The sequence below is a fragment of the Tenrec ecaudatus genome, chromosome 7 (assembly GCF_050624435.1).
Source record: "Tenrec ecaudatus isolate mTenEca1 chromosome 7, mTenEca1.hap1, whole genome shotgun sequence".
NCBI lineage: Eukaryota > Metazoa > Chordata > Mammalia > Afrosoricida > Tenrecidae > Tenrec > Tenrec ecaudatus.
This window is the reverse complement of record NC_134536.1, coordinates 54,777,939-54,805,462: the sequence shown is the minus strand read 5'-3', so window position 1 is coordinate 54,805,462 and position 27,524 is coordinate 54,777,939. Positions and strand designations below refer to the sequence as shown.

At 39.6% G+C, this 27,524-nt stretch overlaps 1 protein-coding gene across 6 annotated transcripts; it reads right to left on the bottom strand.

Annotated features, from left to right (window-relative positions):
* Positions 1-963: 963 nt before the first annotated feature.
* ZUP1 (zinc finger containing ubiquitin peptidase 1) lies at positions 964-27,518 on the bottom strand. Of its 6 annotated transcripts, none has more exons than XM_075554631.1 (10): positions 27,352-27,518; positions 23,622-24,509; positions 22,987-23,097; positions 20,132-20,253; positions 14,345-14,513; positions 11,194-11,382; positions 10,611-10,776; positions 5,076-5,227; positions 4,179-4,399; positions 964-1,083 (listed from the first exon to the last, which is right to left on the bottom strand). In XM_075554631.1, the coding sequence occupies exons 2-10, from the start codon at positions 24,178-24,180 to the stop codon at positions 1,036-1,038; spliced, it is 1,737 nt and encodes a 578-aa protein (XP_075410746.1). In that variant the 5' UTR covers positions 24,181-24,509; positions 27,352-27,518; the 3' UTR covers positions 964-1,035. The 6 variants fall into 6 exon arrangements, with proteins under 6 accessions (XP_075410746.1, XP_075410748.1, XP_075410750.1 ...); XM_075554633.1 differs by having other exon boundaries at positions 23,622-24,222; XM_075554635.1 differs by having other exon boundaries at positions 23,622-24,222; positions 27,370-27,518.
* Between the last annotated feature and the right edge of the window lie 6 nt (positions 27,519-27,524).

The following is a 27,524-nucleotide window of genomic DNA, read 5'->3' as shown; positions in this document are numbered from 1 at the left end:
TGTAAGGTGTCCCAGCACTGACCCCTCGAGGTCAGCCTGGGCAAGCGCTTGCCACATGCAGATGTTGGTGCTTTACCAACCTTCTTTGTATAAAGGTAAACAATTCTATTATCAGGGGTTCGGGACAGTCTAGTTTTATTAGAGGCTGTATTGTAGGATAGCCTACCCTGGTAGGTCAGACCCTGAACCATTTTGAATGCCTCCACACAGCATCCCCAGAAAAGGAAGGTCAGTCCTTTAGTTATCGGAGGATATTGTGAGATTGTGAAAATCTCTCAATGAATTCCTTGGTTTGGATGCCAGTGTTCTTGTTGCAAGAGAATTTTAACCGACATCTCCGGCATACCCAATGTCTATCAGCATCAAGCTGAAAGTTTCTTTCCCAGAGGGTATATTAAACAAGATTTTAAAACATATAACAAAAAACATTTAGAATTGCTTATAACTAATTATGGAATAGTAAATAACAAAATATTTAGGCTAATAATAGTGTAAATGTTTACCAAAAACAAATGCCTGTTTAGTGTGAAATAGTGATGAGTACATAATTGAATATTACATATACCCTATTACAGAAAAAAGCAGAGCGGTATAATAAAGAGCAAGAGCTTGGAAATGAGACAGCCTGAGTTGGAATCTTTATAACTAAGTTCAGAAAAATTAAGAAACCTTGGGGTTACAGCTTCCTCAGAAGGCTAAGAATAATTCTATCCCAAAATGGCTATTTTGAAGATTAAACAACATATAATAACATGCTGAAAAAAAACCTAACATATGTACGGCTCCAATACATATTAGTTTATGGCCATATTAGGAAATCTGTTTCTGAAAGAATAAGAAAAAGCCAAAGATATATAACAAGCTATTTTATTGAAATAATAATTATTAAAGTATTTCATCAACTCCAATTAAGCATTTTAAAAATGAAAGTATAACAAGCTATGTACTTAAGAGAATTGAACATTTTAAGTTGTATTGAGTTTAATAAGTGAATTTCGAAAGCAAAGTATAATTCTACAATCAATGCTCAGTTCTTCAAGGAATTTTCTCGGCAGTAAAGACTTGAGAAGCTTGTCTCCTGGCCTTGAAAAGATATTAAAAACAAACAAACAAACGAAAAACTGTTAGTTGCAAGCTAGAAATCAATTAATTTAAATATGTATTAATCACCATGAAAACAAATCTATGGACTGTTATAAGAGCTGTAAGAGTCCCCAATAAAATGATCTTTAAATAAATAAATGAATCTGAGATTTTAAAAATCCGTAATAAAAATTCCTAGTTACAAATTCAAATTTCTATTAGGAATACATAAAACCATCATAAAAAATGCAAGGAAGTACCAGAAAAAAGATGTGACAGAACTTTTAAAAAAGTGAATACTGATGAAATAATGAATCAAAAGTAATTATGCAGGTTCTAAAAGAGGCAGGGAAAAGCAACAGGAAAGCTAGAGAGCCAGGGCCACAGCGGCAAGGGGCAGATCCACTAGAAAATGAAAGAAAAACCCTATGACCTCCAAAGGGCAATTCAAAACTTTAAAATTTTGTGCTATTTTCACCACTTTGCTTGTAAATCGAGGCATATGCACCTAAGCTGAAGCATAGGCAGGCCAAGTTAAGAGGACCAGGGTTACTGTGATGCCATCTGACCATCAAACAGCACATGGGAAGAGAATGGAAAACATGACTCTGACCTAATTTTCTTCCCTTCAGTGATTCTCGTTAGGAGGATCTTTCTAAAGTAAATTCCTTAACTGAACTAGTGTTCCGAATTCTGGAGCAGAGCTGGGATTAGTAGATGCTGAAAAATACTATGGCAGAAATAACTACAGCAAATTAAGATTCTTGGCTAGAATTTCAAAAAAATACTTCAGAACAATTGAATAATAGTTGTAAGAATTATTAAAATACCATAACTAATCTTAAATTGAACTATGAATGAACAATAAAATGGAGTTATATATATTTATATTTTGGAATACTTTAAAATGTTGACTTTATTCTTAGATTCCTGCCATTCAAAAGAAGTGTACCTATGATTTAGGAAAGGAATACGTTTCAAAAATAAGGTAAAAACTAAACAAATGTCGTTACAATTCTGTCTTTGTTAAACTTGTGAATTTCCATCGGACCTGCAGATGAACTAGTGCTCTTGTCTTTGCTGAATTTTTACAATGTAAAACAGGTCAGAAGCACTTTTGGATAGAGATAAGAAATTTAAAAATAAGAACAAAGTCCTGAAGTCAAAATGCAAAACTAAGGCATGTTAAATTGTTCGCTTTTCGTAACAGTCTGTTTTAAAATAATAAAACTTTATTCCCACAAAATTTTAACAAATGCTACACTAGAAAGCTTTGCATCCTCGGAGAAGAAGTAAGAGAGGTCAGGAATCTGTGTGCAAACTACCCGGGAGCCTGACTCTGCTACCTCAGAGCCATGTGATGGTAGGAATACCACCTCTCTGTGCCTCAGCATCTGCTCTGTACAGTGGCTACCTTACCAGGGTGTTCTCGGGAGTAAATGAATTCATGAACATAAGCCCAAAATCCAAATTCACTGCCACTGACTGCATCCCGACTCAGTCACCCTGCCTGTAGGAGAGAGTAAATTGCCCCTATGTGTTTCTGAAACTGTACATCTATTCTTTTGTAAATCATTTTACGGAGGGTATGTACAACCCTTATTATCATACAAACATCCATCTATCGTGTCAAGCACATTTGCACATTTGTTGCCATCACCATTTTCTGCTGGACTCCATGATATGTAACTCCACCCGTGCTTCCAAAAACCATCTGTGCATCAGTGAGCACAGATCTGGGGGTTTTAGGAACAATTAAACTAACCCCACAGGTGGTCTGGACAAATGAACAAGGCTGCCATTTGGGGGGATGGCAGGTGCCACTAAGCCAATTCCAATTCAGAGCAACCCCATTCAACCAAGTAGAACTGCCCCACTGGCGTGTTTGCTCTTTAAATTAGTAATTTCAGTGGGATATAATCCCCAGTCCTACATTTCTATAGTTCGGTTACAGTCCCTGGAGATTCTGACTGATCTTTATGGAAGCAGGTGAAGCAGGAGGCCACATTTTCTCCCAGTCTCTGGTTGGGTTCAAACCAATAACTTAGAAGTGAAATGATTTAGAAGTGAAATGAGGTTTTTATTTAAATATTTGCAACGAAACCTTCAGTGTACCACAATTAAATTGAAGGGCCTCGTATTAACAATCAATACCTTTGTATCACAAGCTATGGGGCTTAGCAGAGTATTTTAGCTGAATCTCAAACATTTCAGACAGGTTTCGATGTTTCTCTCAAGGTTCTAGTTTCTACATAACTGCTCCCTCTGTCCCTTTTCTCTTTGGAGGAAAATAAAACACTGAAATACTCGAATAGTGGCATTTCTTTTTTAAAGATTCCAGGTGCTGCGCATTTGCTAAACTTCATGTACAAATACATAATTTCAGTTCATACTTAGGGAAAGGTTTCGCATTTTTTATTATAATAGTCTTATTGGCATATCTTATACAATCCAAGGTAGCCATTCACATACAGCTCTGTTGTTCAATCCCATCGATGGAGTCACACAGCATCCATGCTATCACCACCTGATTCTTAATACTGTTTTCTATAATCTGCTATGAACACTTAATTCTTAATGGGAGTAGCAAGCCTCATTTTTCTCCCAACAAGGGGTTGGTATTTTGAACTGATGACCTTGTGGCTAGCAGCCCAACATAAAACCTGTTATTCTACCTGGGCTAAATTCTAGAACTTTACCAATCCAGTAGAGCTCAAGTGCATAAAATAGAGCCTCAGTGATCACAAGTCACATTTTAACAAATATTAAGACCTGTATGGTTAGTCCTCCCTGGATGAAGATAGGTTTTCCTACCATGTATGAGGGGACTTCAAAGAGTTCATGGAAAAATTCCATTATCTCTTAGTCCCATTTTCGACAAAGCTTTTCAAGCCCCTATGTTTTAATTACTCAGCACTTACCTGACACTAATATCTAAATATCTGGAATTTAAAGATGTTCATTTCAGGAAAAAAAATGACCTAAACACAAAATGTGTTTGGCCTACTTAATGAAACAGAATGATATTAGGAGGTAAAAAGGGTTAACACTGATTTTAGCTAAAAATTATTTGAAATAAATACTTAGATACTTACAACTTTCTCTTCTGAAGAAAGAACACCCTCTACTGCCACTATCTGGTACTGCTTATGTTTTAAATTTCCCACAAATTTCCGAAGTTGTTTGAGACTGCTCGCCTCAGTGTCTTGCTTTAATAGTTTCTGCATCTCTCGAGAAGGACATCCAGGATCAAGTATCAGTAAACATAATGTTCGATTTTTTCTTTCTTCAATACCAATAATTGTTCTACTATGACCTATCAAAAAATACCTATATATGTTATATTTATCTATAACTATTTATCCACCCCATGCCCAAAATTCTCATGGTTATAAAGGTAAACAGAAGTAATTTTTCCCTCCCCCAGAAGTAAATTTATATACATTAAATTTCAATAGAGAGATTTGTATTCCTAAGCCATTAAATTATTCACAATTATTCTGTCAATCAAAATCACCCATTGAACAAAATTATCAATTGTCTATGACAGGCACTATTATAGGCAATTAGAGATATGGCAAAAATCAAGAGAGAAGCATACCAACCTTCATGGAGTTTATACTGTAATACAAATTCTATAAACAAGATAAATAAATGAAACTATTTATTTTTATGTTAGAGCAAGAAAAGTGTAGCAGAGGCAAGAGATAGGAAATGTCAGCAATGAATTGCAGTTCTAAAATAAAGTGGTCAGGGAAGCTTTATTAAGGTGACATGATATGGGTAAAGACCTGGAGATATGGGATGGGCAAAGAAGAAAAAGGGAGCAAAGAAGACCCTGAAGATCCCATGTACTATCATTCTTCGGGAATTGGATTAATATCACGTACTTCTCCTCATCTACACCCATTACCAGAACCTTTATCTCTCCTAAAACCAAAGTTAATTAGCACATCTTATAAATAACATTATGATCTATGAGTTACACTAACCTTGGTGCTGAAGATAGATAGGAGGCTTAGAGGTACACACAACCTTAGGGTTTCCTTCCCTTTCTGAAGAATAGTAGTTCAATATCCATTCAAATAATCGGGGGTGCGTACCCAAAGGGCCAGTTGACTTATGGAAATCAATAATGTGACACCTATAAAAATTTGGACAAAATGGATGTATAGTAAGTTTTTAAAATATTTTCATCAAAGGTACTTAATAAAGACATTTTTCAGTTATAAACAAATTTCAGTTCGGCATTATTTCTTTCCATAGGAAAACAGAAAATAAACATGAGCTTTTATAATTAACCTGGAGAAGTATTATTTCTGTGTAGGAAATAGCTATTCGTATAACAATCCATAAAAACATAGACGATTGAGCTAAGTTACAAACATTTTCTGACACATAAAATGTACGTGAAGAGTAGATTCGGGCTCCTGACTTTTCTTGGAGTACCGATGGAGTGAGTAAAAACGTCATTTGAAAATTGGGATGATTTTCACCCCAAAACCATTTGTAGCTATAAAAATTATCTTGACTATCTCTTTCCCCACTAGCTCTTTAAAAAAATTCCAGTAACAAGAATGCTTATAAAGATCATAGTAAAAGGTCGGTGTACCCATTTCTGTACCGCTTACAAAAGACCATCATGGTGTTCTTTCCCGAAAAGGAAGCTGTCTTAGTGATCTAATGCTACTACAACAGAAGCATCAAAAGCGGGTGGCTTCAACAAACAGGCATTTATTTTCTCATGGGTAAGGAAGCTAAAACTCCAAATCCAAGGTGCCCGCACTAGGGCAAAGCTGAACCTCCCGGTTGGCTCTAAGGGAACATTCTAATCTCTTTGAGCTTCTGCTCCTGGGCAATCTTCATGTAACTTGGCATGTCTCCTCCCCATCTCTGCTGCTCTAGCTTCTTGTTTAGCTTCTTTTACATCTGACCCAAGACAAAGTCTGCACCAAAGTCCGGTCTGACAACCCATTCCAAATGGTATTATAACAACAGGCCTGCACGATAAGATTTATTACAAATATTTTTGGGGTCTGAATTCAATACATACCATTCCACCCACTCTCTCCCAAATTCATGTCCTCGCCACATGCAAAAGTCATTCACCCCACCCCACAATCCCGAGAAGTTTAAAGCAACTCCATGTCCAAATTCTATCTCAGGTCAAAATTATTCCTCATCAACGAATCTTTGAAATCTAGGATACAATTTATCTGCTTCCAAAGTACCATGGTAGATGGGCACAATTTAGAGCTTTCCCATACAAACGGGAGAAATCGAAAGGAAGTAAAAGGCACCTAGCAGGTCTAAACACCAAGTCCAGTCAGTCCTCCCAAATATTTGTAATAAATCTTATCCTGTAGGCCTGTGGTTACAATACCATTTGGGAGTGGGTAGTCTTTGTTGTGTTAATGAGACACAGGCTTACTTTGATGTAGGCTGTGTTTTAGGTCACTAATCTGTTCAGATTAACAAGAGGCTAGAGAAGCAGAGATGGGGAAGAGAGATGCTAAGTTACACTAGTTCTTAAGACTTGAAAACAATTTGCTCTTCTCTGAGGTCATCTGGGCAATGGCCTCATGCTCCAGACTACTTTTGAGCAAACTATCTTAAAAGTCCTTATGACACAGTTTATAACCTGAAGGTATGAATTAGTAAAAGGAGAAGAGAAATTTAGAAAGCATTAAAACAGTCCGTTCTGATTATCATTCTAAAGTTATTGTATTAGTGAGGTGTAGTCAGTTACTTAATATGGCAAACTCTAACCTCTATGCCTGTGGTTAGGAAGTCCTGGGGGGCCTAGTGGGTTACTCATTGGGATGCTAATCACAAGGTGGTGGTGTGAAGTGTCATCGATAGGGTTCCAACTCATGATTACCCTGTGTACAACAGAATGCAACAATGCCATCCTTACAACCGTTGTTACATTTGAGCCCAGCCAGCCGCCACCTCATCAGCCCATCGCTGCAACTTCTTCCTCTTTTCTACTAACCTCCTACTTTACCAAGCATGGTTTCCTTCTCCAGGGTTTGCTCTCCTGATATGTCAAAGTATGTGATACAGTCTCCCCATCCTTGCCTCTAGGGAGCATTCCACTGTACTTCTTGCAACACAGATTTGTTTGAAACAAACCATAAGATAAGCAGTTCAAAACCACTAGCCGCTCCTGAGGCTCAATCTACTCCTGTACAAAGTTACTGTCTTGGAAACCCACAGGGGAAGTTGTACCCTGTCCGAAAGGGTCACTATCAAAACCAAACTCACTGTCATCCAGTAGGAACCCACTATGCCACCAGGCTCTCTCAGTAATACATCTACAAGTAGAAAAGCTAGGATCAAATGTAGGCAGTCTGAATTCAAATATCCATCTCCTAACCACTGTTCCTACTGCTTTCGAGTCTACTCTAACTCACTGTGACCTTATATACAGTTTCAGAGATCACTAATATTTAGGGGAGCAAATCATTTCATCTTTCCTCCCTAGCGTGGTTGGTGCGTTTGAACCACTTACCTTGCAGTTAACAGCTCAATGCCATTTGCACAGCACTGCCAGGGTTCCTTCCTAGCCACTACAATGAGAACCTAAAACTCATACTTCCAGAGTCAAAAGAAAAATATGCAATATAATAATCTATGGTAACATTTTATAATATCAAGACTAAGAGAAGATCTGAAAAAAGATTCAAGGAGGAATCATATGTATACATAGAGTGTGAATGTGAATCAGAAGGCATCTTCCCTTTCAGTAGTAATACCCTTATTCCACACACGTGTACACAGTGAAACTATGTGATAAAGGTGTAGGGAAAATGAGAGTAAATCACTGTGGTAGTTACATAATCTGGTGTCAGTTTGGGACTTGATAGGATTAAGAGTGAAGGGGTGGAGTCTAGTCTGTCAATCGGATCACAGCCAATGACGCCCCTGTGTGGGCATGGCTTAATCCTGAGAATTCTGGCAACTCTTGGATTTCCTCCTTGAAGGCGAGACACCTCTCGCTCTGCTCACTCCCTGAGACGATGCTCTACTGACAAGACATATGGCACTACGTCTTGGGAGCTGGAGAAGCTGCACAGAAACCCCTGTCAGCTCTGAGATGCTTATGCCGCAGGATCCAGAAGATTTCCAACCTACTGACCTGTGATCCTCCTGCATTCAGTTTCATTGCATGCATTTCGTGAGTCTGAAGAGGATTTTATAGCTTGGTATTGGATCTATGGGCTAATACTGGACTTATGGACATGACCTGGACTGGACATTTTCTCAATATTCAATTGTTCTTGTATATAAACCTTTCTTAAATACATATGAGTGTCTATGGATTGGTTTTTCTAGTCTACCTGGACCAGCACAATAATCCATACTGGGACAGGGAGAACAGAGAAATGAAGAGGTTCTTTAAAAAGGAGGGCCTGGATTCAATGATCAGGAGTGTTTGGAAAAAGTTAAGCTCAGGATGAAATCATATAGCAAAAGGAAAAGGGAAAGGCAACAAGTTTTTCACAGGAAAATAAGTAACATTAGCAAGAACGCTATTTACATAGCCATAGTGGGAACTCTGACTTCAGTAAAAACAGATAAAAGCCTATTCGAACGATGACGTGAGGCAGGTGGGAGATATGAAGACACGTCCAAAAGCAATGTTGTGGTTGTTAGGTGTCGTCAGCTGGTTCTGACTCCCAGAGACCCGGAGCACAACAGAAGCAAACACCACTCAGCCTCGGGTCATCCTCACCTTTGCCACATTGGAGCCCACTGAGGCAGCCAGTGAATCCGCCATTTTATTGGGGGACATTTGTTTTTTGACAAAATCATGGAAAACATGATTAAACAATAATATCAAAATGTAAGGCTAGTAGTTCTTAACATATACTCCATCTAGGTCTACACGTTTCTGAAGATGTTGTTTCCACCGCTTTAGCCTTGCCCTGAAGAATTCTGCGCTCCTCAATTTACATCACATCAGAATGCAGTTGGTGAAAATTCAAGGACCTCACGTGTTTCTTTGATTTGTTCTTTGAGTTTGGGAAACCACGAAGTCTGAGAGTGGGGCAGGATCAGTTAGGGCTGTGGTGTTCGGAGTGCAGTTTCCTACCCTCAAAGTATGACCCAGGGCACCTTATGATGGGGAAGCGCTTCCTGGCATAACTCTCCGGGTCTTTTTCTCACCAATGCAATGTTTAATTTTCTTAAGACTTCTTCCTCACAGGCTTCCGGGACAGTCCTGTGACCTTGGAGAAAAATCTACCTAAATTACTCCTTTAGGGGCCAAAAAGTCATCCAAAAACACCTGAGCTGGCCGCTCTACCTTGAACTTAACTGGCTCAACATATCCCCTCAGAAGTCACGGTTCTGATAGGACCTTTTTGGAAGACAAACTAATGAGCCTTCGTGAGTCAACAGCATGGAGAGGTTCCATATCAGACCTCCTCTGGTTTCCCTCTTGCCACAGATCCTGATGATACCTGCCACTCTGCCCACAGCACTCTTACTTCATGCTGGCTTCAATCGGTCATTGCAATGGCCCCACAGAGCTCACAGACAATACTGACAGGTAAGGGGATGATTAGAGAAGTGAACAGGTTACTATAAGCAAGGGTAAGAAAACAAAAAGGGTACAGTCATTAATCCAGAGCAACACCTCTCCTCAGTCAGCAGCCAAGTCGATCTTCAGTCTGCAGCCTCTCAGCCACATGGCCCCTTGCCCTGTGGGATAGGAAGCCAGCCTGCTGCTCTGCCTTGAGAACTCAGCCTCAGGGCTGATCTTCTGTTCTGTCCCATGGTCTCATTTCCTCAGCTGATGGTGCCTCTGGTCTCACCCTCTGCCACTTTAGACAGAGATCTAGGCCATGTTCCACTTCCAATGGTCCTGGATGTCTCTCTTATGTTGCTGCTTCAAGGATGGCTTATCCTTTTTAGCAAGAGGGAAGTGATGATGACACCAACATATGATGTACAGAGGTGTGCTATAACTAAAACTGAACGATCCCTTCCATTAGTGGTACACATGCCATGCTTGCAAAGTCGCACTCGATCCTTGGGTGGGCGTTTCCAAGACATGGGAGAGAAGAGCCACATAAGAAATCCGACCCCAGCACACTAAGAGAAGTACAGTGCAGACTTGGTCTGAAAAGTACTACTTAGTTTTGTTTCTTAACAATGTCCATAATTTTGAGAATGATTGGGGCAGGGAATGTATGGATGGGCTTTATACAATTGATGTATGTATACGTATGGATTCTGATAAGAGTTGCATGAGTCCCTAATAAAATGTAAAAAAAGAAAAGAGAAAAAAAAAGAAAATGATTAGGGCAAAGAATGTACAGATGTGCTTTATACAATTGATGTATGTATATGTATGGACTGTGATAAGAGTTGTATGAGCCCCTAATAAATTGTTTTAAAAAAATAAAATAAAAAGTTACATTAATTAAAAAAAAACAATGTCCATAATTTATAATTTTTAACAGAAACAAGTCTTTCAAGTATGAAAAACACAAGCACTTTTGTTTTGAGGTACATACTTTACCCTGAGAGAGGTCAGAAGTGTGTAGACTTCACATGCTCCAATCCAGGCCTTTGTCCCTTGTAACCTATTATTGAGTTGAGAGGCTCCCTGTGGATCAAACCCTTCCTTCCAAGCATCTTCAATCATAGTCTGAATTTTAGGAATGCAAGGAATTGACATACCTAAAAGAACACAAGCAAATGTGTTTCATGACAACATGATGATGAATCAAATATCGCAGTATATCAAACATAAAGAAACCTAAAACGGGGATTTTTCAGTTATTTCTGACATTGTCTAGTACACCATTTTCTTTTCCTCCCAACAGAATTCAAATTCCTAATGTAAACTTCCACTAAATACTTCGTTAAAACTATTCATTGTATTTGCTATGTAATTTGGAACATAGGTTACGTGTTGAGCTGCTAACCACAAGGTATGCAGTTTGAAACCAGCAGCCGTGCCATGGGAGAAGAAGGAGGCAATCTGCTCTCCAAAGCTGTATCTTATAGCCTGGCAGCCTCAGGGAGTAATTCCACCCTCTCCTGTATGGTTGCTATGAGTCAGAATCAACTTGGAATGCACTGTATTTCACATACCTCTTAAGCAATCATCAAAAGCATCATTTTGTAATAGTGATGAAAGGAGCATTTGGAAATTTCTGTAGCCACAACCCCATCCTTTGTCGCCTAAGGAAGAATGAAAGTGATCCACCCCTGCAGACAGCCACACCTGCCTCACTTCTGCGGCAGCATTCTGGTAATACCTCTGAAGGGCTTCAATGATTCCTAAAGCAAAAGAGATTTAGAAGATATGTTACCACCTTTATATGGCTGATTCATAAGTTTCCAACACCAGCTTTTCCTTCAAGTTCCAAATCTAAATCCTATCAATTCCACCTTCTTCCTCACTGTCTTACAGTTATAAACGTAGTTCATCCCCTCACTTGTTACTATTTTCAAGAGTCCTCGCACTAGCATATGATTGACTACATTGGATGGAAATTGCTCTCATCTTTCATCTATCTGATCATACAACTACTGGGTGAATCTTGTTCTTGTCTCTCCATTTCATTACACATACTGTCGAAAATGTCATTCTCTGAAGCTCAGCTATAGATAAAATTGCTTCCAATTAAAAAACATTAATAGGTCCCATTTCACTGAGGGAATAGTTTTGACCCAAGGTACATAAAGATTAGTAAACGAATCTCACACTTGTCTTTATTTTACACCATTCTTCTTGTGGAAATGTTGGCTGTGACCAAACAGAGCACATTAAACAAGATGGTGCCTATAGTATTTTAATTCAGTTCCGGGGTTGTGTGGGATAGTGAAACTGAGATAAATGACATTAGTACTTATTTTAAGTATTGTTATAAATAAGGGGGGATATTCTATACATACCTTAACCCTCAATCACACACAAAAATACTTTGTGGGATTCTAAAGAGACTTTTTCCCAGCTTTGTCTCCCCCCAAAGACATGTCAAACATTAGGGGCTTTTTGCCAGCATATAGTGGGAGGTCAGATGCTTAGAGACATCCTCCCTGAAGGCAGTCGGTTGCCACACTACTGTCTGGACCCACCATGGGTAGGCCTGCTCCCTGCTGTTAAGGACAATGGGCTACTTCTTCCAAAAGGTACTTGCAGTCATTGATTTGGTTCCTGTAGGTGGAGTTCACACCCTACTGATAATGGTTTCTATGGAGTTCCAGAGAACAGGTCAAACATGCACAGTGACATCCAAAATTAAGCTGCCATCCTGTATCTAGGATCCACCCTTGTCAGATGTATACCCCCTAGGATGTCCCCCTCTCATTGCTGTATAACCTATAGTGCAACCCCTTCCTGTGACATGTCTTCACCTGTAATTAGTGAGTGGGCTTGCACCGCCCCCCTCTCCCCGCAAAGGTATATAGGCCTGGGTTAGCAATCTCTCTCAGGCTCCCCTCTTGGCCTCTGGTAGGCTTCCCCTTCTTTGCTCCCCTGTTCCCTTTCCCCTTGTCCTACTTCCCCTCCCCTGATCTCCATGCGGACCACCAAGCATGGCTGAGGGGAGCATGCTACCACGAAATGTGTCTGACTCCATTATTTCAGTATCTCTTCTATCTCTCATGCTCTCTATGACGTTACTATAATCTTTAGATATATTAACCATACAATTGTGCCTATCAAACCCATGATTAATGGTGGGGGCTGCTCCTCCCCTCACAAAACTTAAACACAGAAATTCCAGATGGATTAAAATTCAAATTATCAAGAGCAAGCTCTAAATATTTAAAAAAAAGATAAAAGGAATAAACTTCTAACATCAATATGAAGAAGTTTCTTAAATAATCATCTTAAAACAGAGTGAAAGATTCAAGAATTTGAATACATTTAGATTTTAAAATTCTAATTAAAGATGCTATCTACAAACTTAAAAGTAAACCAAAGACCTGAGGAAAGCATTTAAGTTTCATATAAATAAAGAATTAGTATCCTGAATGCTTACAGAAGATAAGAAGAAAAGAAATAATAAGAATTATTTCTTCTTCTTATTATTATTTTATTATTGCAGCATAATAAGAAAAGAACACAAGCTCATAGAGAACTGGATGAAAGAAAGGAGATACTGCATTAAAAACTCAAGAGTCAATAGAAAAATGCAGTTTTAAAAAGTATCATCTCACTCTTGGTTATGTGGCAAAACTTAAAGAAAGCCATCTTACAAAGCAGGAGAGAGAATACACTGTTGTGCATGTACAGTAGTACAACCTTTGAAAAACAATTCAGCAATGACAGGAAGAAAGTTGAAGATGCACATGGCCTCTACCTTAGCATTTCCAGCTCTGAATGTAATACTAGAGAAACGCTCAAAAAGAAATCTGTTCATAAGTTTCAAGAGTGAAAGCTAGAAACGATCTGAATGTCTGTCAATATGTAAACAAGTGGTGCATAATTCACATAAGGAAATCTTATGTAGCAGTCAAAAAGAAGGACGGACAGCTATAGTAATCAACATATTTGAACAAAACCAATTACACATGTAAACATTACATACTGTTTATGAAAACGCACAAATATGGCAAAGGCACTAAACCATGTGGTTGTTAACTATCAAATTCAGGACAGTGGTTCCATTTATGTGGGAGGAGCAATTAGGTCCGTAATTCTCCAATAGATTTTAAATGCATGTGAAAGGATTTGTAGAATTCTGTACAAATGTGAAAAGAATGTTAAATATCTCACTCATATAGTTTTAATGTTGATTAAATGTTGTAATACTATTTTGGATACACTAGGTTTAAAGTATTGGAAAGAATTTCAACTGTTCCTTTTTTATTTTTCTAAATGGCTACTAGAAATTTGAAATTATATAAAAGGGCTCTCAAAAAGTTGGTGGAAAATGAAATTGAAAGATGGAATAATCCCACAAATGTGAGACTCTCTAATATGTGGCTCAATCTCTTAGAGAGCATTGGTTTGCATGGTGAACATTCAATAAAAACTTTAAGAGGCTCATTTTATTGTTTTTGAGGCTCATTTTAAATAAATATGACAGTGAATTATTTTTAAGTAAATTATTTACTGTAAAAATGAGAATTTCCCAAGTTTTAAAATAATTAATATTGATTTTAAATATATAATTTTACCTAAAACTATACAAACCATGAATTATGAAAATTAAACAAACATCAAGTAATTTTTATTACTTTAGTAGTATGTGGAATGTTGACAGCGTGGCTTTGAGATTTAAGTACTCACCAGAAGTTCTTGTTCTTCCATCATCAATACCGACAGCTAACGATTCCAGCATATCAGCTTTTCTTCTATGAAATTCTGATGCATGCATTCTTCCCCTATTGACTTCTACTTCCATATTTCGGAGTTGCTGTTGTTTGTATCCTCCAGAATTATCTAAACCATACTGCCTCTATTGAAATATAAAAGGATAACAATTTTTATATCCCTATACCTCAGTGAAGATGGAAACTTAGCTATAATTTTATTTACTTGGAAATGTATTTTGAAATAGTCTGATTGACAGATTCATAAATAAGTGCACTTGAAAGATTTCTGTGAAAAATGCCTACAAAAATAATCCCAGGAGCAGTAATAGTCCTTTCATGTATACGTGGGGCAAGAAAAGTGCTTTGTAATAGGGAAAATAGGGGACCCCACCTTTCTACTTAAGATACTATGAAGACACACATGTTCTTAACATAGTGATTTTTACCTTCCAAGGAAACTTGCCAGTGGTCTTCATTTGTTTTCAGGCCAGTCAATGGACAAATGTTGACAAAATCCCTAATTTATCTAATTAATCATTCTATACAACAAATATTTTTTGCAAACAGAACTGAGAATCTTAGAATAATATGCAATTAAAAACTGTTTCTATGGAAAGGGTGCGACCCAGGGTGGTAGTACATAATCTGGTGTCAATTTGGGACTTGAGAGGATTAAGAGTGAAGGGGTGGAGTCTAGTCTGTCAATCAGATCATAGCCAATGAAGCGTCTATTGTGTGACATGGCTTTTTCCTGAAATTTCTGGTTTTTCCTCTTTGAACATGGAAGATTTCTCTCTCTCTCTGCTCACTCCCTGCAAGACACTCTACTGTGAGACATCCCTGAGGAGAAGCCACTGAAGCCGTGTGGAGACCCGCCAGCGCTGAGATGCTGATACCTCCACTGGATCCCGAGACTGTCCTTGGGCTCGTCCTGTGACAATCCTGCATTCAGCGTCTTTGCATGTGTTTCGTGAGTCAGAAAGGGACCTGACAGATTGGTATCGGGCATTGGGCTAATAACAGACTTGTGAACTTGATCCGGACTGGGTTGGAATGCTTTCTTAATGTACAATTACCCTTTATATAAAAACTCTCTTTATACACATATGCATGTTCATGAATTTGTTTCTCTAGTCTACCTGGACTAACGCATCCAGCTCTACACAACGTGTAAAACTATATAGAAGACGCCCATGAAGCACGGGCAGCGTTTTGTGCTGCAGTCCATAACTACATAAAAGACAGGAGCCCTATCACCCTCCGAAACCTGACGGGCACGCAGTGAACCACGAGTAAGAAAAACAGACTCAGATGTGTACATCAAAGTGGGTTCTAAGAAACAATAGCAAAATGTAAGGTGTATAAGGGAAAAATACAGATGAAATAAGGTGGGGAAATTTATTTTTACAATGCACAGTAACATAGTAAAGGCTAAGAAGTCCTGAAAGATGCAAACATCTGACCATAAATCATTTCATTCACATATTATCCAATTAACACAGCGCCTTAAAAAGAGCCTAACACTTGTAAAGCAGATGGCATCACAACGCCCAGCAAATTAGGACTGAAAAAAATAGAAAAGCACATTTAAAATTTCAACCCATTAAAAATGTAATAGATGCCAATTCAGTTTGATACCACCACTCCACTTAACTCAGTGGTTCTCAACCTTCCTGATGCCGCAGCCCTTTAATGCAGTTCCTCATGTGGTGGTGACCCCCAACCATAAAATTATTTTCGTTGCTACTTCATAACTTTAATCTTGCTACTGTTATGAATCATAATATAAATAAATATCTGATATGCAGAATATATTTTCATTGTTACAAATTGAACATAATTAGACCATAGTGGTTAATCACAAAAACAATATGTAATTATATACTGTGAAATATTTACTTCTAATTACAAATAAATGAAATTTTGTCTTCAAGCATGGTGTAGCATGGGTAACAGTCTTAATATAACAACAGTAAACTACATTGCTACATTTGCGACAGTATGCATAAAAAGCCAACGTCAGTGTGAAGGTTGAGATAGCTTCTTTCTCACCAGATCAGAAATTCTCAGGGTAGTCTTTGCAAGAGCACAATGAAGATCATCTTCCACAAATCTACTTCTGTATTTGGACTTGAACCAACAAGCTGGAAAACCCTGTTTCGCAAGGATATGTTGTTCGAAATGGAAAAAGGCCCAACACAGTCTCAGACAGAACAGGACATGACTGCAAACACTTGATGAAGAATTTTGTGACTGGCATTGTAGAGAAATCAGTTCTAGCTGCACCGCAGTTAATAAGTTCAATGAACTCCTCTTGTGCTGTCTCGGGAACATCTTCAACTTTAACTGTGAATGGGCTTCTGGCAAGTGCAAATGGGGTGTCAGGCAGATTTGGAAAAAATGAAATTTCATCTGCAAGCATGTGCAAATGATCTTTCACAAAAATTATTATCATAATCCTTCTGTCTGGTTCAATGTCATGTTCCTCAAAGAAAGCCGATATGGTAGGCAACATGTAAATTTTACTTTCATCCAATTTGTTTGGTCAAAGCTGAAGTTTCATTTGGAATGATCGGATCTTTTCAGACAAATCAAGGCATGTTGCATTTGGTCCGTGCACTGATAAATTTAACTCATTCAAGATGGCAAAGATGGAAACCAAGTAAGCTGTTTTCTGAAGTTTACTTTTAATGCTGAAAAGTACTTTCAACCGCAGTCTTGCTTTCTAATTAAAAAATTTTGAGTTCACAAAGCTCAAAAACATGTTTTAAAACTGTTCCTTTCAACAACCGTCTCACTTCAGTGTGCAACAGCAGAGCATTATTGGGGGCATCCAACTCTTTGCACAGCTGTGAAAACAGTCGACTGTTTCAAGAGCTCGAAGCTGACAGAACTTATGATGCTTTTCATTACGTCTTGTAGCTCTTGGGGCGGCGTCTTTGTTGTTAACATTTGCCGATGAATCATACAGTGAGTTCTGATGACTCTTGGTGACTCATTCAGTACCAAACGATGAAATCCAGATCGACATCCTAGCATAGCTGGAGCATCACCTGTGCAGGCACCACAAACCTGTTCCCAAGAGATCTTATGCTCTTTCAGAAATGAATCAACTGTGTCAAATGCATCACGTGCAGTAGTTGTCGTTTCAAGAGGTTTGCTCATCGTTAAAGTCACCATCATTAATATACCTCACGTAAACCAGTAACTGTTTGCAACATCTGCAGATTCATCAAGCTGTATGCTAAATATTGGAAGTGGAGCAGATTTAATTTCATAGATTACCTGATCAAGAAAATCAGCAGACATGTAATGTATTCTTCTGAGGACAGTGTCCTTAGATAAAGAAATTGCATGTAATTTTGTAACAAATGTGTCTATTTTAACTTGAGCAATGTCTTTGGCCGCTGGCAACAGTAAATCCTCAGCAGTGGTGGGAGGTTTCATAGCTCTGGCAATTCTGAAATACGAAGCTTAAACAAATGCTATGTTTTGTTTGTGGTACTGTGTTTCCCTGAAAATAAGACACTGTCTTATATTTATTTTTCCTCAAGCAGGCACACTATGGGTTATTTTCAGGGCATGTCTTATCTTGATTGAGTATGGTACAACAGTCTACATTTACACAAACATAGTTAAGCCGTCTTCTTCTGGAACATAGAGCACAGTACAGAGTCACCCGGCAGCCACAGCTTTCCTGTTCCCGCCGAGGACACGCAGTGCCCAGAGCAGAGCGTCCTGCTCCCCACTTCCCGGAGGAGACGTTGCTTCTCACTGTCCATGTCTCTTCTGGGCCTCCGCTTGCAGCACGCACAGAACGACTGGACCTGACGGGCGGGCCGACCGTGTGGATGGGGCTGCCCGCCCCTCTCGGGTCACCTCCGAGATAGCGGCTGTCCCAATGGGGCAGGTGAGAAGGGCTGCCCCTCTTCATGACCGCTCCGCGCCGGTGCACTGCAGAGCCACGCCTATCACTGTGCCTTAGTTTCCGGGATGGCTTCTATTGCACAAATGCTTGGAAATCCTGCTAGGACTTATTTTATGGGCATGTCTCATTTTCGGGAAGTATGGTACTTGCCAACAGTGTCAAGTCTGGCTTTCTTGAGTCCATCAGCTTTGCTAAAATAGTTGGTTTCCTTGCCAGCGAAGCTCAGATGCTTGCTATCAAAATGGCATTTTGCTTTGTTTGGTTTTGTAGATCTGGCTGACAGAACTTCCTAACAAATAACACATTGCCATTTCTCAATTCCTGCTGTAATTATTGAGGCAATACCACACTGTAAAAAGTCCTCACTATATTTTCTTTTCTTAACGTTCTTCTCTACATGTTCCATTGTCATGGGATGGTTTTCTAATGAAAATAATATATAACAATAGCTTTAATAATACTGAAGATGATACATGGCTTAGTCCAGTCAATACAGTTCATTAAAGTTTCCTATGGTTTACCATCCTGTGTTGTTTTCTTTTACATACCTGTAACTATCACAGGGAGCAGTATTCACATCAACCGCAGCTGAATATAAAAAGACCCATCAGCATACAGATTAAGTTCCCATGGTACAGATATATATATAAATTTTTTAGTAGTTGATGATGTTACAGTACATTTTACATTTACCCAGTAATTATAGTTCATGAAGTGTCGTTTTACCTCTAATACTGCTGCTTTCCACACAGTAGCTGCTTTTAACAGAGCAGCTGCTTTCTACACAGTAGCTGTTCTCTACACACGTGACTGGTCCACTGCAGTACATTATGGCACCAACTCTTTGACATACACCTGTATTTGTACGGGGTGTATGTAATGGGGTTGGCGGACGATGTCACACACCGGGTACTTGTCTGGGGGCGTACCTGCATGTGGGCCGACCCGCCTGGAGACGGATAGAGCAGTGTCTCAGTGAACCCTGTGAAACGGTCATAACCCACAGTTTAAGAACCGCTGACTTAACTGGTCTCAAGTATTATCAAAAAACTTTATGATTAAAGAGTTCTTTCTAAATGCTTTAAATGAAGTCTCTGGAAATTTTTAAGTCTTGACTATGGAATAATATATGTATTAACTCCCAATTAATAATTTTTTTTTTAAAAAACCAGCCCCCACGCTCCTCCCAATTTTTCAAGTCTTAGACGACATTCTAAATAAAGGTTTCACTTTTATGTAAACACAAATTCTCAATCTTGATATCCTAATTGCCTCATCAACTAGCATGGATGTAAAAACCAAGCTTTACCACTTAATAGCTGCCTGTATTGACTCAATGGCAGTAAGGTTGGTTTCAACTTGGTTCCTGGGCAAGTTAACTAGTTTTTGTCTCTTAAAGTCACTTATCTATTTGTTGGAAAGGTTTTGAGTTGCACTATATCAAGTGTTTTCATCAGTACCTGACCAGAACGTACTCACAAGTATTAGATGCTATGAATTATAGACTGTATATGTAAAATATATTTTGAATAAGTGCAGGGCAGTGAATTATTTAATGTGGCTCTTCTAACCAATCTTTCACTTCTAACCAATCTTTTACCAAACCACCTTTCCTTTTTCCTGTGTGTGTCTGGTAAGGTGGGAGTAGCTACTGATTGGATTCACCTGAGTAGTGGTGAATAGCATTCCCTGGGTTGCCATCCTGTTGCATATAAAAGAGAACATTAATTAAGACAACACACTAAGAACCACAAAACAAGACTGATGTCTTGAAAGCATGTTGACATAATAAACACCCTAACTAATCAAAAGCTTGCAATTGCTATTTTGTACCTGTAGCTTCTGAAATTCATCTCGTTCTTGTCTCGACTCTTCAGATTTCCTCTTTCTGTCTTCTTCTTGTTGAAGCTGGTGAGCCAATTCTAGATCTCTAGAACACTGGACACTATCCATACCTATCAGAACAAATTTTTTAACAGAATAAAGTAAATGCTACAATCAAAGCTCATTGTTTTTAAAAGGAGTTAAGTTATTTTTGTCATTTATTCATAAATGTCATGACACCAGTGAGCATATACCTAGAAAAACGCAAAACCACTTCTCTAAAGGACGACCCTCTACTTCATTGCTTGTTTATACTGTGTCAAGCACTTTCATGAATTACCTCATTGCAACTCCTAACTGTTTTATGAAGTTGGTATTATACTATTTGCTCAGGAAACCAGGGCTTAGAGAGGTAAAATAACACTCTTCACAAGTGCTCCTTACTACACCAAATGTAGACTATTGTTAATAATAATAAAAGGAGGGAAAAATAACAGTATAAAATATACATTTGCAAAATACAGGTATTAGATCATAATTCATCGTCTAGCCTGAACAAAATAGTACTTTGCAAAATGTTGTCCTGCTTCTTCTCTACAATGGCCTACAGATCACATCAGTTAGTGGCTCTGACCAGTAGCCTTTCTTTGGATCTCTCCATTTGACAGTTTAATTATGTCTTTGAAGATACTTTTTTTTCCAAATCCCTCGGTCTCTACTACATCTTCCTAGCTGGCCCTCCTTCACATTCTTGGGGATATTCAATTCACAGCTACTTTTTTAGTGCACTTCTGAGACTATGTACAACGACTTCCTCAGACCATACGTTTCTCTCATTATCCATAACATGCTTACAAAATAAGAAATGTATCATATCAAACCAGTCACAGACAAGAGTAAGAATTTCCAGACATTCTTACAGTCTGCCCTAGCTAGGTTACAGAAAAATGGCACACTAGGTGGAGTCATTACTAGTAGGGAACGGCAGAAGAGAAGGAGCCCTAATAGTGCAGTGATTATACGCTGGGCTGCAATCCCAAAGTCCGGCACTTCGAAACCACCAGCAGGTCCTCGGGAGAAAGACTGGGCTTTCTACTCCCGTAAACGTAGACAGGGGTCGCTAAGAGCCAGCACGGACTCGATGACAGTGAGCTTGGTTTGGGTTGTTCACTAGAATAGAGGAGGTTGTTCCAGGAATTCTTCGTGTGGGGTGATGTGGAAGGAACAGACAACACTGAGGGATCCGTCCCTGGAGCAGGGCATTTTGTTTGATGAAGGGTCAGAGGAAGAGAGCTGAACTGACCAAGTGGCTCCAGCAGTGAGCTCAAGCACAGCAAGGGCTGGGCGTATGCCACAGAACCAAGCAGTGTTCTCTGTGTTCTACACAGAGTCACTGTGAGCCCAACCAACTCACCGGCACCTAACAACGGTGTGTACCTTAGGGAACTGAAATTAGAACAAAATTGGCTTCCTCTACAGCAGTGCTTCTCAACCTTCCTAAGGCCACAACCCTTTAATACAGTTCCTCATGTTGTGGTGACCCCCCCATCATACAATTATTTTTGTTGCTACTTAATAATTTTGCTACTGTTATGAATCGGACAACCCCAGTGAAAGGGTCATTCAACCCCCAAAGGGGTCACAACCTACAGGTTGAGAACTTCTGTTCTAGAGTGTACTTTATAGTTTGCTTCACTGGGATTGAGAAAATTTGCCATTTCTAAGTCACCATATCTAAACCCAAGCACACTGTTGTCAGGTTACAGTGAGCCTACAGAACAAAGTAGAACTGCCCCACAGGATTACAAAAGCAGACTGCCACATTTTTCTCCGAGGGAGTGGCTGGTAGATTCAAACCACCGACCTTTGTGTTAGTCGCTGAGCACTCTAACGACGGTGCCAGCATAGCTCCTTGAGTCACCATTGAGTCTTCATTCAAAGAGCACAATTAAATACGATACAAAGGAACAAAATTTTGTATAATTTTAAAAGCTGGGGCAAGCTACTGGGAATGTATCAGAAGTACTTTTAGGTCAATATTTAAAAGTCAAATATTTTTAAGTGGTCATATGGCAGAATCCTACTTTAATGCTTATTATTGCTGACTAGATGCGAATTTTCATCCGGTGCTGAGGGAATGGCTTCAACTTGTAAATACACCAGATCTTTTAAAAGTCATTGGATTAAATATTTGCGCCATCTAAATCACGGGTCACTCTGAGTTGGAATCAACTTGATGAGAGCGACGTTAGGAGATATTAGTACTCTCGGGCAAAGACCCCAAAGGCACAGCCATAGTTCAGGTTACAATGTTTTATCCTTTGAAATCTGTCTATAAAACAACTTCTGAAAAAAGGTGGAAACTAGGCAAGCAGCCATCCCAGGCAAGACAACTGGTCTCTATTCCTTGGGGAACAGAGGGAAAAGGAGAGTCACGAATAGCAGGAGGATATGTAGCGCACACCCAACTGCCAGAAGCCAGAGGACTGGATGGTGTCCAGCTGCCATCACTAAGCATTTTCAATCAAAGACTCTGGAACAGAATCCTAATCAAAAGGGGAAAATATAGAACAGAATTTCAATTTTCATGACTTTCTGGAACTACTGTAGATGGATGAACCCCTGTCTGGGCTAATCTTCAAACCAAAAATATGTCAACTTCAGAATTACACTGCTTTAAGAACTGTGAGATTAACGTGACAACAGCAACTGGAAAGATTGGATAGGAACCTCAGGGAACAATTATTTATGTTAATGGAGGAGGAACAACTCAGAAAAAGAGGGTAAATTAGTAGAGTTACTCAAATGAGCTAATCAGTGTTACTTAGCTGTACGCATAGAACTGGTTGAACATATAAACATACCTTGTCTAAAGCTGCTTTCTTCCAAATGCAAGTCAACATGTTCCTGAAGAATATGGTAATTTGTACAGGTGAGCCCACACATTGGGCAGTGATAGAGTGGCTGGTCGCAGTCTGTGTGAGAGAAAGAGAGCAGTTGGTCTTAGTTTTACGTCAAACAGGACCTATCTGACACCAAAACCCAGAGTATGTTGTTTTCCTCAAATGCCCACAGGATATGTAACAAGATTAGACCACACTTTAGCCACAAAATTCATCTCAACAAATTTAAAAGAAACGAAATCATACAGACGTATTTTCAAATTATAATTGAATCAAACTATAAATCAGTAACAGCAAAACAGTCGGGGCTGTTCAGAGGCTAAAAGGCTTGTGCTATTGAAAGAATGTCCCCTAGAAACGGAACTCTTGTGTATATGTTGCCACTGGAAGAATCCAAAAACTACTATTAATACTGCTGAATATTTTACATCGGTAACATTTTCCCCATCACTTTTTATATTGCAATAATGATAGATGAACAATATTACTGACAAAATTTTTAAAAATGTATAGTCATCCGATTTACAAAGCAACATTCACTACATCAAATATTACATTGAGACTAAATAATTTATAATATAAAGTTGATGCTTTACCTCCTAAAGGGGTGTCTAAAAGATTGGCGTGTTTCGTTTTCACATGAGTTTCCAGATCTTGACTACAAATTTCTACTTTCCCACAGAATGGACATTCAGGGGGACTATACATCGTTTCATACACTGGTTCTCTGATTTTGGTTCTGTCAGATTGTTTTCCCCTACTCTTCTGGAATTTTCTCGATTCAGTTAAGTTCTCTGAATTCAAGGTTTTGTGTGGTAAAGCACCATCCTTAGACAGGTTGTGAGCTGAGCTTCTCAGATGACACGAAGCACAAGCTGAAGGGAGACTTGTGGTGACTTCCATTCTGCACTGCAGGGCACTGTCTTTGCCGGTACCAGAAGGTCCGTACTGCATTGTGCTGCTCTGCTGGAAGTTCCTTCCGAGTTCCTTGGGCTCAAAATGAGCAGTTTCAACATGAAAACACATCTCATCATAATTCACTCCTGACAACCTGCAAAATGGGCAGATCACTTCATTTTCCAAGTGGGTATTGAGGTGTGCCTTCATGTCCGCTTCGGAAGTTACTGTTTCACCACAAATGTCACAGGAAAACATGGTGCCACCCACGGGGAGCTGGAAGAGGGCACAACCTTCCGTCTGAAAACAGGCGCAGAAGACAAATAAAACACACTCACTCAATGATTTGGATTTGGGGCAGGAAATGAAAAATTCATACTTTACCTTCTAAAGGTGTGTCTAAAAGACTGGCATCAAGACTCAGCCACTGAGGCGTCTGGCAGCCCCTGAAGCCACAGCACAGGCTTCAGATTGAGGGCCTTGCACAGAAGCTAGTCAAAGAGGAAATGAGCCCGAAGGTGCTCAAGGCTGGATCTCCTTTCTTCGGAATTTTCTGATTTCTGTGACACTGTATCAACTCAAAGAAACTGGAAAGCAGTGTGAAGACTTGGCATCACATGGGAACGTATGATATACAGAACCTGGTTCTAGTCTCTCCTCCCCTCTGTCAATGAGTAGACCCCGCAAAGAAAGAGAGAGAAGACACTGATTGGATGTGCCTAAAAGTTCTGCTTAAGAACAAGTTTGCTCGGATGACTCTCTATATAAAACTAATCGGGCCCTCTTTTAACCAATTTCAATGCTTTAGAGATTAAAAAAAAACAAAAAAAAAACCAATCAGGGGAAACACACATGGATGGAATCCTCTCGGGCCATAGACCGCTGATGTGTATATCTTTGCTGTCAGAGTGCATTGGAAAGTGGATTGGTGCAGATGAACTTAGGTTAAAATTTAACACCTTATCATTTGAGCTCCCATTTGACCCATTTTAAATTTGTTCTAGTTTTTCAATATGTTCTTTATTTTTGATTGAGGTTTTTCAGTTTTACTTTGTTATTGTTGTTAGTTTTTTTGTGTCAATATTTTTCTGTATATGAAATCCAGGATAAATTTGTAGAGACAGAAACTGGATGAACAGTTTCTTCGGGGTGTGGCAGGGGAGGCTGGGGGAAATGAGGAGCTCATAGCAATGAGTACAACAAAGAAGAAAATGTCCCATTATTGACTGTGGTAATGACTTATACAACTCTTCTTGAGATGATTAAACTACTGACATGTATATGTGGATTATGTACCAATAAAACTGCTTAAAAACTAACTAAATAAAAATCAAATGAATTAGGAAATATGACCATGAATGCTGATATAATTGTAAATAATGTCAAATTTCTTTTTCCAACAAATATCAATGATAAGTATCTAAAGTACAGTAATACTATCTTAGCAGTCATTGATGATTACGATATATACTCGTGTAATAAGCCAAGTGTTTCAGCACATTTTAAGTGCAGTTTTTATGGTAAAATTAGGTGCCTTGGCGGATACATGGGTCGGCTTATACTTGAGGATATACAGTACTTTAAAAATATCTGTCCAGAATGTAGTTGGGAAGAGTCCCTTACAATCAGTTATGTTGTGTGAAAGTCAGCACATAACTACAATGATATCTGAGTACAGACCATTCGCTCAATCACTCGCTGCCATGAAGTTGATTCCAACTCATGATGAGTCCAGAGGACATGGTACAGCTGCCTCTGTGGGTTTCTGAGAACATAACTTGTAATGGGAATAGAAAGCCTCATCTGTCTCCTGATAGAACCATTAGTTTATCTTTTTAATAAATGTTTCAATTAAAAAATGAGTTGGGGCAATTATTTAACATGTAATTATTTGAGATGAAGTAATTTCCCACATATTTTCTATGTCCAGCAAAATTTCACTAATATATTTTAAACTTATTGAAACATTAATTTCAATAAAACAAAGACACTAATAATGCAAACTAAAATAAGTAACTTTAAAATGTATTTTTTCACAAAATGTGCTGGCTCATGATGGGGGGTGGGGGTACAAGAAAGTTTAATTGCCCAGGTAAAATAAGTCTGATTAGGGAAAATGTAGAGAAGAAACTTATTTACTAGTTGATGTAAATACAGACACTTAAGAGAGATAATTAAGGGGTGTGAAAGGAAGCACATCTGAATAATAAGATGTTAACATTTAAAGAACTAGACCAATCCAAGACAAGGATGCCATGTGGTCACCTTTAGTAAAACCAAGGAAACCTTCAATAATAAGGGCTGACACAACAGCTATATTTAGCTCAAACATCACAAAGATTATGAGGATGGTTCAGGACTTGTCTCCTTCTGTTGACTAACAAGCAAAGCTGATCTCAAGGCAAGAAGCAGCATTATCAGTCTACACATGAGGAAACCCTGGCACAGAGAGATCACCCAAAGTGCCAAATCATGGACGCCTAGCTGTTAACCACGTCAGGCGCTGGCGTCTGTAAACTCAGCCTAAAGAATAAACATGGAGCGGAAGAGTAGGGGGAATCATGCTAAGGGTACAGAGGAAAACATTCGGCTGTTAAATGAAATGTCAGTGGTTCCCACCTACCAGCCAATCAGGGGGACAAAGATGTGACAGGCGTCTACGGCGAAGATTCAGAGCCTAGAAAACCCTCTGGAGTAGTTCCACCCGGTTCAGCAGGGCCGCCGTGAAGCAGGACGCTACCCGAGGCAATGGGGTTGAGCTAGCAGAAAAGGGCACTGGCTGGGCTCACAATCCTAAGTTTCCTAATTTTAGGTCATACGTCTCACCAGTTTGTAAAGTGAGTTGTATTTCGTCGGCAGTCACTTTTAAATGTATGGAGTAATAAAGTACTGACTCTCAATGGAAAGGGCATTTTCTAAGGAAGAACTTTAACCACATTGAATAACAATTCTAATAGCCACCGAGCTATCTCTCTGTTAGACATCGTCATCGGGGTGCGAACTACGAAAGAACCACAACAAAAGGAAACCCGACGCGCCCCATTCAAATGCAACTGGCATCGTGCGACCTCCCAGCCCTTCCTTCCTTTAGTTCCGTCCAAAGAAACGAAAGTCGGATTCCCCAAGGCAGTTCTCCCCTCCCCCTAGGGTCAAGAGAAGCGTCCTTTCTGGGGGCTGGGACCCGAGCGCGCAGAGCGGACGACTCGCGCCCGCACGTTTGGGTCGGGAGCGGATGCGCTGGGGAGCCCTTGGCGCGGGAAGGCGGTACCGGCTGGACCGTCCCCAGGACGGGAAGGCCCAGAGGCCGAGTCTCCCCCGACCCCCGCGCCCAGCGCGGCATCGCGAACGGAAAGGCGGCCAGACAAAGCCGGTGCGCCGGGCAGAGGTTCCGGTGGGAGGCTCCCGCCGCCCCTCCGCCCCGCGCAGTACCAGTGGGAGATGGCGCACCGCGCGCTCCGCCGCCCTCGATGTCTCGGCTGTACCGACAGCTGCAGCCAACGCTGCCCCAACCCTGATGTCCGCGAGAGCACCTGCACGCCTAGGGAAAATGGAGCCCCACGTTCAAATCCGCTGCTCCTCCGACCGCCGGCTGAAGAGGAAAC